Source organism: Anolis carolinensis, chromosome 6, assembly GCF_035594765.1.
Source record: "Anolis carolinensis isolate JA03-04 chromosome 6, rAnoCar3.1.pri, whole genome shotgun sequence".
Classification (NCBI taxonomy): domain Eukaryota; kingdom Metazoa; phylum Chordata; class Lepidosauria; order Squamata; family Dactyloidae; genus Anolis; species Anolis carolinensis.
Window position 1 is genome coordinate 50773737 of NC_085846.1, and position 13550 is coordinate 50787286.

The 13550-nt window shown below is 42.5% G+C and overlaps 1 protein-coding gene across 2 annotated transcripts in view; it reads right to left on the reverse strand.

Moving 5' to 3' along the window:
- Positions 1 to 4961: 4961 nt before the first annotated feature.
- The window catches only part of cntnap2 (contactin associated protein 2), a 924912-nt gene continuing 916323 nt past the window's right edge, over positions 4962 to 13550 (reverse strand). For both annotated transcript variants that reach the window (XM_008112904.3, XM_008112906.3), the window contains one exon: positions 4962 to 7601. In XM_008112904.3, the coding sequence (XP_008111111.1) occupies positions 7402 to 7601 (200 nt within the window). In that variant the 3' untranslated portion in view covers positions 4962 to 7401. The remainder of the gene's footprint in view (positions 7602 to 13550) is intronic.

The following is a 13550-nucleotide window of genomic DNA, read 5'->3' on the forward strand; positions in this document are numbered from 1 at the left end:
AGAAATCTTTTACTGTCTGCATTTTTGAGAGATAGAGAAGGACCCATCAAAATCTATGTAAACTGATGATCTCTGCATTGGCTAAACTTTTAGAAACTGCCCAAGAAGATTCTGAGAAAAAACTGGATAGAATATTTTGTGTGCAGTCCAATACTCTGGACATTCCTGTATATGGGGTTTTCCACTGGGGTTGCTGTCTCTCGTACTTCTAGGTCCGGAGCACCAGTGTGGCACAATATCTGGTCAATGAATGTCCGGACATCATCCATTGGAGAGGGAGGATCGAGATCAGTGCCCAGCATGGTGGGCAAACAGCCTCCCATGGCTTTGGAAGAGGAGGTAGGTGAGTCCTCATTTGAAGGAAGTTTATTTCGTGTCAAAAGCATTGCATAACAAATACATTTTAAAATGATGAAAAAAGGAAATCACAAGCAACTAAATAGTTTTAGACCAAAAGTGGGCAACAGTAACCGCATTGTCCGTAGCTTTAAACAACTCCTCCTCCATACATGAGGCAGGACATTGTGGGCAAGCATACATATGCGGGGTTGTTTGTTCTGATCCACAGTTACACAAGGTGGAGGATTCCTCTAGGTAGTTCCACCTTGCCAAGTTGTCTTTAGATCTGCCCACTCCACTTCTGAGTCTGTTCAGGGACTTCCAAGTTGCCCATTCTTGGTTTGCCCCTGGAGGAAGACTTTCATGGGGGGCCATCTAATTAGAATTGCCTGGTTTAGCTGCCTATAGGGACACCCTTGCTGCTGCTGGAGGAACATCAAGAGGAGTGGTGGTTCTCATGAAGCCCTTCCTTGATTTGAGTCTGGTGGGAGGAGGCTGATAGTCATGCAGTGGATGGCTTTCACAATGTTCGACCTTATTTCTCTCACCGTTAGCAGCAACTTCCCGTCGTACGTCAGGAGGGGCAATGCCAGCTAACTTGTAGAGTTTATCAACAGGTGTAGGTTTAAGGTATCCTGTGATTATTCTGCATGTTTCGTTTAGTGCTATGTCTACCTGCTTCGCATGGGCAGACTTTTGCCAGACAGGACAGGCGTACTCAGCAGTTGAGTAAGACAAGGCCAGGGCTGATGTTCTTATTACTTGTGGGTCTGCATCCCATGCGCTGCCAGTCAGTTTCCGCAGGATGTTGTTGCATGCAGCTACTTTGTGCTTAGTGTTCATGCAGTGTTTTCTATATGTTAGTGTTTGATCTAAGGTGACACCAAGATATATAGGATGGAAACAGTGTTCGAGCTCTTGGCCTTCCCAAGTAACTTTCAGTTTCCTGTTGGCTTCACAGTTACGTAGGTGGAAAGCACACACTTGTGTCTTGGAAGGGTTAGGCTTCAGGTGGTTCTCTTTGTAGTAGCTGGAGAGATCTTTCAAAATATTTCGCTTGTGTTGTAAGGCCAAGGTCATCAGCATATATAAAGCTCTTTGTTAGTGGTGGTTGTGGCTGATCGTTTGTGAAGATGTTAAATAAGGTTGGGGCAAGAACGCTGCCTTGGGGTAAACCATTCTTTTGCCTCCTCCATCTGCTTTTCTGGCCCTGAAACTCCACATAGAAGCTGCAGTTTTCTAGGAGGGTCTGGACAGTTTTTGTAAAGTCAAAGTCCCGGGTGATATGGTAGACTTTATGCAGCATTTTTCTATGTTGCACCGTGTCATAGGCTGCCGTAAGGTCCACAAAAACTGTTCCCATAATGCAATCCTTCCTTTGAAGGAAGTTAGATTAGCATACCCTCACATTTGGAATATTTGTGCACAATCCTGTGTTCTCTGGGCGAGGAACACACTGAGACCACAGGTGGTAAGGAAGAGGCTTCTTGCAGACATTGAGTCCCAGAACCTGAAGGAGGATTTGCTGGAGCAGAATGAGGATGTCAAAGGAGTATACAGGAGAGGTCTCTGTGAAAGGTACACTTTGGAGAATAATAAATTCTATATCTTGAAATTCAACCTGTTATAACCGTTGGGCTGGGAATGGAGGGATATCTTAGTCCTCTGGATGGGGAGGCGCCTTTCGATGCAGAAATAGGATCTGAATCTGGATCACCGAGTGTGTTGAGGGAATTGGGGAAGTCAGAAGTATGCGAGATTGTTCTCTCTCTCCCATTGGGCTCTCTAAGAAACCACAGGTATGTCTGCACTCAAAGTCAGGGGCATTTCCAGTGTCAGGGGCCTCTCCGGAGTGTGATGGCATAACACCCAGTGCTTTCTTGGCTTTCTTGATTTTCTTGGCTGGTGTTTGCAGTGCAGAAGTGTTTTGATGTTGATTTCACTGACTATATTGATGATTCCAGGGGATCCTCAGAAGGAGATTTTGGGGTCGATGTTGACATGCTCAACACCTTTTTAGTCATTCTGGTAGAGGATGGGCTCATTTGCCCTTCAGGAGAACTGGAGGTTTAGATGGCCCTGATGTCAATGGAAGATGCTCTTTTGCAGGTGAAGGCCCTGATGCCAAAAACACTTTCATACAGCATGGCCTTGAGGAGCTGTTTTCTAAATGCCTGGTAATGCTTGCATGCTAATATGATGTGTGCCTTGTCCAGGCAGACACTTCGAGTGCCTCTAGTTGTTTTGGATCTTTCCCTTGCCATCAAGACATTTCTTATAAGAAGCAATCACCATCTGGCCCTTAGGGCAGAAGATGGTGTATTGTCAAAAGTGACTGAGTCGAAGTGACTGACTAAGAAATCAGAGTGGAAGACATAAGGCAAAAGCAAGGTCGAGGTCAAAAACATAAGGTAAATGCAAGATCAAAGTTGAAGAAAGTCTAGAAATCACACTGTGCATAAGCAAGCCTAGGTTCCAACATACTGCATGGCTCCCATGGCTTTGGAAGAGGAGATAGGTGAGTCCTTATTTGAAGGAAGTTGGACTAGCATACCCTCACATTTGGAATATTTGTGCACAATCCTGTCCTCTCTGGGTGAGGAACACACTGAGGCCACAGGTGGTAAGGAAGACTCTTCTTGCGGATGTTTGAGTCCCGGAACCTGAAGAGGATTTTCTGGAGCAGAATGAGGATGTCAAAGGAGAGTACAGGAGAGGTCCCTGTGAAAGGTACACTTTGGAGAATAATAAATTCTGTATCTTGAAATTCAACCTGTTATAACCGTTGGGCTGGGAATGGAGGGATATCATGTTTTTCTCCCTCTTAGTCCTCTGGCTATATGAAGTATGAAGTGGCTATAGTGAGGCTATAGTAGCATTCGCCCTTTTATGCTATAAGGGAAAGTGGGTGGAGCTACCGGAAAAATGCTTTGCCCAAAGCTCTAGAAGATTCCGAAGTTCACTGTGAAAGCACAGTGAACTCTCATTGATGTGATTCACATAGACCATGAAGACTGTGTTTGCAACTTAGGAGTTCTCCTACATCTATCTCTTCGGGTCTCAGCTCAGATAGGTATGACAATCAAGAGTGCTTATTACCAGATTCTATGTTTAATTCTTAATTTTTCGCATTGTTTGCCACTTTGAAAGCAAGATAAAAATATTACTACTATTTCTACTACTACCAAGTTGTGCAAATCTGCCCATGAGCAATTAGTTTCATGGGGGGTGGGGAAGATGTTACACTAAAGCTTTAATAAAGTAGAAAGGGATCAGCCCTAAATAAATTTAAAGAGCTTGTCAAGCCTCCAAAAGTTCCTGCATTCAGATTCCAACCTAAATTCTAAAATGGAATTTGGGGAATGAAAGCAAATGGTTATGCTGCCGGCCATACAAAATTTAAAGAGGAAAAAGAAAAAGAAAGAACCAGGGTTTCCACCTTACCCTAGCACTCCATAATTAGGGCTGCTCAGACAGTAAGTGCACATCCGTGCCTGAGTAAGCAAGTGTTCCGTCTCCCAGGGGTTTGATTTGCATTTTCCCATGGTTGTAGGAAATAGCACCCTTTTTTATACTTTTTTTCAGGGTTGCTGCAGACTCAACAGCACCCTGACAGTTAACCATTAGCAGAGATTTGTAACCATTCTGCAAACCTTTTGCTGCTGAAAGCTTGCAAAGTATCCTCTTGTCCTTTTCCTAGGGATGAAACCTCCATTTTGAAAAGCCTTTTTGCCTTTTTGCAGAAGAGAAAGGATCTCAGATGTGCTTGTGGTCAAGGTAGGCCAGCTCAGACAAGCCATCGTAAGTACTGACCTCCTGCCTTTGAAACTGGTGCTGAGCGTAGATAGGGAAAGACCTGCTCTTTCTAATATAGCAACTCAGCACTGGGGCAGAGAATATCCCAGGATTTCTCTGCCATTGGAAGAAGCTCCAACTACTTCGTCTCCAAGTTAGCTTTGAGCTTAAATAGGAAAAGACCTGCTCTTTCTGATATAGCAGCTCAGGCTAGGATAGAGAGGATCTCATGATCTCTTCGCCTTTGGAAGAAGTTAACCCAGCAACTAAGGGGAAAAGCAAGAAAGGAACATCTGCAAGGTTTTATAAGTTGACTATTTGTATTTTTAACCTCAGCAATTTGTGCCAAGTCTGCCAAGGACTTTGAGAAAATAAAATCTTGTTTGATTGTTCAACTTGAAGTGACTTTGGTTACTGGGATTCCTGAGCTTCAAAGTAAAGCCTCCACAGTTCACCTGGGCAAAGAAAGAAGTACATCTTAAAGTTCTAAAAGGTGCATGGGTGTGACAGCATAGCAAGCAAGCTCTCACTCTCTCCTCTCCTTTTCTAGCCTCATGGGTGTGCAGACTGCAGGAATGTGTGACATCATATCCTAGCTGCTGTGGCAAAGGTATCAAGTGGAGCATGTGCTATCAGTTGGTGGGCAGTGAAGTCATTCAACCAGAGGTGCACTTACCTGCACCCTTTTAGTGCTTCAGTGGGGTGGACTTCACCTAATTCCCCATGCTTGGGACACCACTTAAATGAAGTCCTTTTCCTTTCTCCAGTTTGCTAGGGTTTTAAACGAACCACAAACAACACATTCCAGAAAAAAGGGAGGACTCTGCTAAGAGAGAATAGTCGTCTTTAGTACATCGAACCATAGTTATTTTGGATTTCCAGTCAACCTTTCTGAAATGTAATTGATAACAGAAACATTTCAAAGCTGTGCATATCAAAATTGTGAACAGATGGGTTACATGGATCCACAGCCATTATGGGCATAAAATGTTTTCACAAGAAGTAATTCAACTTGTAAAGCACGATAAGCAAAAGACCATAAGACTGATATATTATCATCAAGTTGCACTGTACAACTTTCCATAAGGCTTTGTTAGTAGAGATTCATTTTAATCAGTGATGGGAATTATTAAAAAGACAAAAGGGCCGTCAAAGACCATCACTATATGTGATGTTGTCTTTACTGCAAGGAAGGACCTCTTCCCAAGATGGAGAGAAGATATTAAGGGGTAAGTGTCTTTTACATTTTAACCAGATTTGCATGTTTCACTGCCACAGAACTCAGTGAAGTAACACAAAAAGCTTCAACTGGGTGAAAGGACTAGGAATGGACAACTAACTAACTACAATTTTGCAGGATTCTTTGGAAAAATTCTGGTGGTCCACCCAGTTTGAAACAATTTCAGATGTGCAGTGCAGACCAACAACCTCTGTTATACTTCAATGAGCACAACTCCACTGATTGGAACTGCATTCACATTGTAAGAAAGTTCAAGACATATATAATCTAAACCAGCCCTTTCACACAAACAAGGACATAGATAAATGCAAGGTGTGTGAATTGGTCCCAGATCTCTCCACTTTAGTGATATGCAAATATAAATTAACCTAATGTGACTTGTTATTGCCTTACCTGCCCTCAAATTGCTTCAACGGGGCAGAGATCATGATAAAAATGGGCAAATCTGTGCATTAAAGAAAAGCCATGCTCTGGAACTGTGGAGTTCTGCAGCTTCCTTTACACATAAGATTAATCAATTCTTTTGTTTCTGCCTTTCAGCTTAAAAGGAAATGGCTTCACAGAAAGATTTCAGCGCGATATTAAAAGGAGAGAAATTGTTATTGTATATGCCATGTATTACATGAAATCTCCTGGATCAAATATGTTTGCTAAAACTGTAATAATATTTCTGCAGCAGCCTATATATAAGAAACGGAAGCAAACAGTCTTGTAAAATCTGGTTCTAATTCCCTATTATATGTCTACATACATACAGCATATGCCAATATGTCACACGTAGAACTGTGTACCATGATATGATCAGCAGAGTTGTAACAGAGCTAAATGAAATGATCTGATTTGCGCAAGAAAAGAAATAAGGCTTCTAATGTTTTAATATACCTATCTCTGACAATGACAGAAATTATAAGATTCTTTTACATTATTTATAAGTATATATTATACACAATCATTATCTTGTGCCGACATCTGATACACATTTCAAAATGCTGGCACAGGTTGATTAGTTTTTGAAAACAGATGAATGTTGTTTTTATCTCCTACAATCCAGGTTTCTTGTTCTCTAGGGCAGATTTATATTACATCAGTTGTAAACGAATTAACAGCTATGGATTCCTGGGAACTGAACTTGGAAGAGAATTCTTTGTTAGGGCTTTCCCAATATTTTAATGGTGTGGCCATTTTGGCATCTTGGTTCTTTATTTCATAATTCAGTAGTGTTGGAAAATCCCAAATCACACACCTTACAATGTCAGCCTCAAACCTTTGGAGAAGTGGAGTGAAGCTGATATTAGGTTCCTATCAGGTTGCCTCCGAAACCAGAGATGATTTGGTCATAATGCAGCTAAACTCACACCACTAAAACGAGACATCAAAGGTCCTCCCTCACAGAATGAATGTTGGCACAATTTACTGGGATGACTGAATAACTGTTATGCCACTTTAAGTCTGTTTTGCAAACAGTTAAGCATAAAATTGAACCCTTTAAACCATGCATTAAGATGGCAATTAGTGACACATTAAGGAAACGCAATCCAGTTGTTACTGCATCCTTTCTATTAAGTGATCTATGTAAGAAAGCTAGAGAAGAATGGTCCTGGGCTTTAGAGACAGATTTGCAGCTCTTGGGAGAGACATACATACATTTTAAGAGGCTTCTAAAAATATATAGAAAATTAGCCCCTTTTATAGCAGGTATTTTTGAACATCTCCAGTCACAGACAAAGAAGACAAGTGAATATTGAAAAGTGCGAATCAATGTTGAACCTCTTAAAATAAGCTCTTGATTAAAATGGCTACAAGATAGGGCAATTCACCATAAACCAATATTAAAAAGTACTTTTCTGAAATGCTCTTATGTTTCCAGTCTCATTGTTTCTCATTTGCTCCTCCAAGTTGTGCTGATCTCCTAGTTTTGAAACTAGATGTGCTCAAAAGTCCATAAGAGCGCTTTCTTCTTCTTGCTGAAAAAAGTCTTCCCAGTCCCACCCCACCTCTACTTTGAAATTAGCTTAGCCCACCCCATTTTAGATAAGCCACTCTTTTTTGCTTTCATCAATGGTTTCTGTAAAATTAGGGTCATTGTTCATGATGGCTGCATCAGCACTTTCAGCAGAATCTGCTCCTTTGGCTTCATTGGTGTGGTAGGTTCCCTTGTGGCGGAACATGTAGCGAATTAGGAAAACCAAAGTGCAGAGGATGGTGAAGATCACAACAGCAATCACACCTGGAAGAGAGTGGAGACAAAAGCGATAGATTTTTTAAATAAACAAATTGAGAAAAAATCATTATTTGATAGATCTTGAAATTAACCAAGAATTAAAGGTTCTTTTTCAAATACTATGAGGGCTATCCAGAAAGTACATTACATTTTGGAATTAAAAATGAACAAAGTATAGGAGAAAACATTTACCATATGCAGTTGAAAGCCACACCCAAATACCACATCTCACGTAGTCGCCATTCAAATGTAGGCACTTATCATAGCGATAAATGAGCTTGGAAACTCCTTCCCCACTAAATTCTACCACCTCCGTTGTCAACCACTTGTTTCCAACAATGGGGCGTAGCTGGCAATGCAGCGTTTTGGCGACGCTGCGCAGCTGCAGAAGGGGGGGAAGGGTTGACGACGGAGGCGGCAGAATTTAGTGGGGAAAGAGTTTCCAAGCTCATTTATCGCTATGATAAGTGCCTACATTTGAATGGCGATTATGTGAGATGTGGTATTTGGGTGTGGCTTTCAACTGCATATGGTAAATGTTAACTCCTATACTTTGTTCATTTTTAATTCCAAAACGTAATGTACTTTCTGAATAGCCCTTGCACTACTAGGATCAATATAGCTAAAATTCATTTACTACTAGACTTTCTCTGGCATATTATTACTGTCATGCAAAAATCTGAAAAGCCTGCAAATAATATTACAGAGGATTTTATTCTCTTAAATATTAAATCATTCTGTAAAATGGTCTGAATTAACCCTACTTGAAAGAAACAGATTTAGTGTTTGTTAAATGAACATTGAAGGTGAGTCATATAAAAATATAAGACACCTAAAATACTGTATATTCTTGAGTATAAGCCTAGTTTTTCAGCCCTTTTTTAGGGCTGAAAAAGCTCCCTTCGGCTTATACTCGAGTGAGGGTCCTGGCCGGCTTCTATTCAGGTCGGCTTATACTTGAGTATATAGGTATTCAGAGTTGGACAGTCTTATCTTATTAAAGTCTTATTATCTTAAATTACAGTTTTATATAAATATTCAAAAACATTTAACCTACTGATGCCTTAAATAATGTAATTTTATTAATATCTATTTTTATTTTTGAATTTGACCCATAGCTGCTGCATTTCCCACCCTCGTCTTATACTTGAGTCAATACGTTTCCCAGTTTTTGTGGTAAAATTAGGTGCCTCGGCTTATATTCAGGTCGGCTTATACTCGAGTATATGAAGGTTAAAAATATTCTGTAAATAATTGTGTCTTTGTGAAAAAAATATAGATTTAAGGGCTATTCTGTTCTTATTTATTCATTTCATTCATATCCCACTTATTACCTGGTACAAAACCCAAGGTAGCTGACAACAAATTAAAACAAAGTAAGGTTAAAACCCTGTTATACCAAAGTATAAAATATTAAGTTTAAAAGATATAAAAAACATTTAAGCACAGTATAAAAGATGAAAGAAAAATGCACAGAATTCAAAACCTCTTTTGCTCTGTTAGTTAATGAAGAAGCCATTTCCTGCTGGCAGAAAGAGGACAAAGAAGGGAGTTTTCCATGCCCTCACTTTTTCTTTTCGTCCTGATTTTTTGTCTTCTCTTGTTGGCCACATTAACATCCCTACTCTTGGTTCAGATTTCCTTTCGCTTTCTCTGATCTTATGGAAGAAGCTTTTCAGATTACATTTTTCTTTGCATATGTTTTACAATAGTTCTCTTTCCACTTTATTACATTTACTAAATTCCACTGAGTCCTACATTTAAAATCTGGTAACCCACTGTGTTCATCACATTAGATTGGGTTCAAGTGTAGGGTAGAGCATTCTTTCTGTATTTTAAATGTGGAGGCCAGCATTTTTTTCAAACATTTGAGGAAGTGGATTTTTGGGGAATGATCCAGATGAATGGCCAATTCAGGAATGTGATGGCATTTGTTGCTCTCAGAATTAAAGTGAGATGGGGGCCAGGCTGTGGCACAGGCTGGTTAGTAGCCAGCTGCAATAAATCACTCTGACCAAGAGGTCATGAGTTCGAGGCCAACCCGTGTCGGGGTGAGCACCAGACAATTAAAAATGAAATATAGCCCCTGCTCGTTGCTGACCTAAGCAACCCGAAAGATAGTTGCATCTATCAAGTAGGAAATTTAGGTACCACTTATATGTGGGGAGGCTAATTTACGACACCATAAAAATCACCCAGCCGCCGTTGGGATGAGGAAATGCTGTCGCAGTGGATGATGAAGCAGCTGCTCCCCCAGTGGCCAGAATCAAGCATACCCTCAGGAAGCTGGAAAAGGTTTAAATTGCCTCTGCGTCTGTCTCTGTCTCTGTTCTATGTTATATGGCATTGAATGTTTGACTTATATGTGTACAATGTGATCCGCCCTGAGTCCCCTTCGGGGTGAGAAGGGCGGAATATAAATACTGTAAATAAATAAATAAAATAAATGTTTCCCCAATTTGTGGGAGGGGAAGTGGTGGGAGGAGCCAAGGACCCTTGTTTGGGAAAGTTAGGGAAAGTTTATTATGCCATGTTTCCATGCTGTGCAGTTATACTTTCCCAAGGTTCATACCTTTCTCTGGGTGCATCTACACTGGAGAATAAATGCAGTATGGACCCATTTTAAATGAAATTCTTCTTCTTCTTCTTCTTCTTCTTCTTCTTCTTCTTCTTCTTCTGCCATGTCTCCATGCTGTGCAGTCTTGGGAGTCATAGTTTTCCAAGGTCCTTACCCTTCTCTTGGTTCATTTACAATATAGAATGAATGCCCATGCACTCCACTTTAAATGCCATGGCTTCATGAGATTGAGTCCTCCTGGGAGTTATAGTTTCTTAAGGTCCATACCCTTCTCTGGTTGCATCTACACTGTGGAATGAATGCAGTTCGACCTTACTTTAAATGCCATGTCTCCATGAGATGGTATTGAGAATTGCAGTTTCCCAAGGTCCATGAACCTTCTCTGGGTGCATCTCCACTGTGAAATGAATGCAACTGGACCTTACTTTAAATGTCATAGCTCCATACTATCTAGTCCTGGGAGTTATAGTTTCCCAAGGCCCACATCTTTCTCGGTGGGGCAGCCGATGGAGAGGGAGAGAGTGCACTCCCTCCCTCCCTCCCTCCTTTCCTTCCCAGGTGAAGCAGTGGAGAGAGAAGCTAGACTGAAAGCCCAGGGAATTAAAGACATGTAAGAGCTGACATTTTAAAGAGATGAGATTATTTTCCAACAAAGAACACGGGGGGAGGGGAGATGGTGGGGGTGGCCAAATCTCTACAGTGTGATGGCAAATCAACTAAAAGAATACTGAATACCACTGATAGATTTAACAGTGTGATGAAGGTAAGAAAATCATCCATTTCATTTCAACATGGAGTCTGAGCTCTACTCTGCCAAACACTTCCTTGCTTCAATGTGATGAAGGGGTTTGTCCCTGTTTCTATTATTTTCCTTTCCGCCTGTCCTCAATCATTTTAAGAGTTTCATCAGTCATGTAATGAGGCCTTCTTTCTTTTTGACTATAAGCAGAGTCTTTTCATATTCTGACAGCATTCTTGGTTTCAGTTAAGAGTTCTCCTAAATTCTTGATCAATTAAGCTGTGCAAACCTATTCTTTGCACAGTCTTTACATTCTACACTGGCACTCTTTGGATTATTTTAAGACTATGACTGATATAGTGTATTTCTTTAACTTTAATATAAGTGGCTTGTGGTTCATGCCACAATCTTTGATTTTGTTTGATTTTATTGAATTCTGTTTTGGGCATTGAATTTTGCCATCTCCTGTAAGCCGCCTTGAGTCCCTTCGGGTGAGAAAGGCGGGGTAAAAATGTTGCAAATAATAATAATAATAATAATAACTTTATTTTTATACCCCGCCTCTATCTCCCCGAAGGGGACTCAGGGCGGCTTACATGGGGCCAAGCCCGAATAAAAACAGTAGCAGTATAAAACACAGCAATAGACAACAACTTGCACAATAAAAAAAAAATAAAATAAAAATAAAACATTAGCCAATAAAAAACAAGAACTAATAAAAACATGGATTAAAACTGAGAGATTGTAAAAGTAGACTGGGTAAAGTGCACCATATAAATATTGTAGACACAAGGTGACTGATAAAGTGCTGCAAATTCTGGAAGCGCAAATTGGGATGGGAATAGACCCTGTGTCTATATCGAGTTGACAAAGGTAAAAGGTGCAAACCGGTACAAGAATGGTCACAGATTCAGATTGCTTCTGGATGAGCAATCTTTATCTAAAGGCTTGAGTAAAGAGCCAGGTTTTCAAGCTCTTTCTGAATGCTACCAGGGTGGGGGCTTGCCTGATTTCCCTGGGGAGCGAGTTCCAGAGCCGGGGGGCCACCACGGAGAAGGCCCTCTCTCTCGTCCCCACCAACCGTGCTTGTGACGGAGGTGGGAGCGAGAGGAGGGCCTCCCCCGACGAACGAAGAGATCGTGCAGGTTCGTAGGGGGAGAGGCGATCCCTAAGGTAGGAGGGTCCCAAACCGTTCAGGGCTTTGTAGGTGATCACGTGCACCTTGAATTGGGTCCGGAAGGTGAACGGCAGCCAGTGGAGCTCCTTAAGCAGGAGGGTTGACCGCTCCCTATAATTTGCTCCAGTTAGAAGCAAGGCTGCCGAACGTTGAACTAGTTGGAGTTTCCGGGCCGTCTTCAAGGGCAGCCCCACGTAGAGTGCATTGCAATAGTCCAGTCTAGAGGTAACTAAGGCATGGACCACCGTGGTCAGATCAGACTTCACGAGGTAAGGTCGCAGTTGGCGCACAAGTTTTAATTGTGCAAAGGCCCTCCCGGCCACGGCCGACACCTGAGCATCAAGTGTCAGTGCTGAGTCCAGGAGGACCCCCAAACTGCGGACCTGCGCCTTCAGGGGGAGTGCGACCCCGTCAAGCACAGGTAGCCACCCAATACCCCGATCGGACATACGACTGACCTGGAGGACCTCTGTCTTGTCGGGATTAAGCTTCAGCTTATTCGCCCTCATCCAGCCCATCACAGCTGCCAAGCACTGGTTCAGTATCTGGGGGGCTTCCTTGGAGTTCGGTGGAAAGGAGTAGTAGAGTTGAGTGTCATCTGCGTAGAGATGGCACCGAACTCCAAAACTCCGGATGACCTCTCCCAGCGGTTTCATGTAGATGTTAAAAAGCATGGGGGACAGAATGGAACCTTGCGGGACCCCACAGGTCAAAGGCCAGGGGTCTGAGCAGGTGTCCCCCAGCTTCACCAACTGGGAACGGCCCTCCAGGAAGGACTGAAGCCATGACAGAGCCATGCCCCCAAGGCCCATCCCGGAGAGCCGTCCCAGAAGGATACCATGGTCGATGGTATCGAAAGCCGCTGAGATGTCCAAGAGAACCAGCAGGGTCACACTCCCCCTGTCCAGCTCCCTGCGGAGGTCATCCACCAAGGCGACCAAAGCCGTCTCAGTACTGTGCCCAGGTCTAAAGCCAGACTGCGATGGGTCCAGAAAATTGGTGTCATCCAGGAAACCCTGGAGCTGCGAGGCAACCACCCGCTCCAGGACCTTGCCCAAGAAAGGGAGGTTCGAGATTGGTCTGTAGTTGTTTAGAATGGCCGAATCAAGGGAGGCCTTCTTCAATATAGGCCTCACTATGGCCTGTTTGAGGACAGATGGAAATTTGCCTTGATCCAAAGAGGCATTAATTATCATCACAAACCACTCTACCAACCCTCCTCTGGCCGATTTAATTAGCCACGAGGGGCAAGGGTCTGCAGAGCAAGTGGTCGCTCTCACCGCCCCAAGGATCCTGTCCACGTCATCCGGGCGAACAAGCTGAAACGAATCCCACAAGTTCGAACAGACAGGTGCCTCAGTTACCTCTTTTGGCACTGCAACAAAACTAGCATCCAAGTCGAAGCGAGTCTGAGCGACTTTGTCTGCAAAGTGGTGCGCGAACTCGCTGCACCGAGTTGCC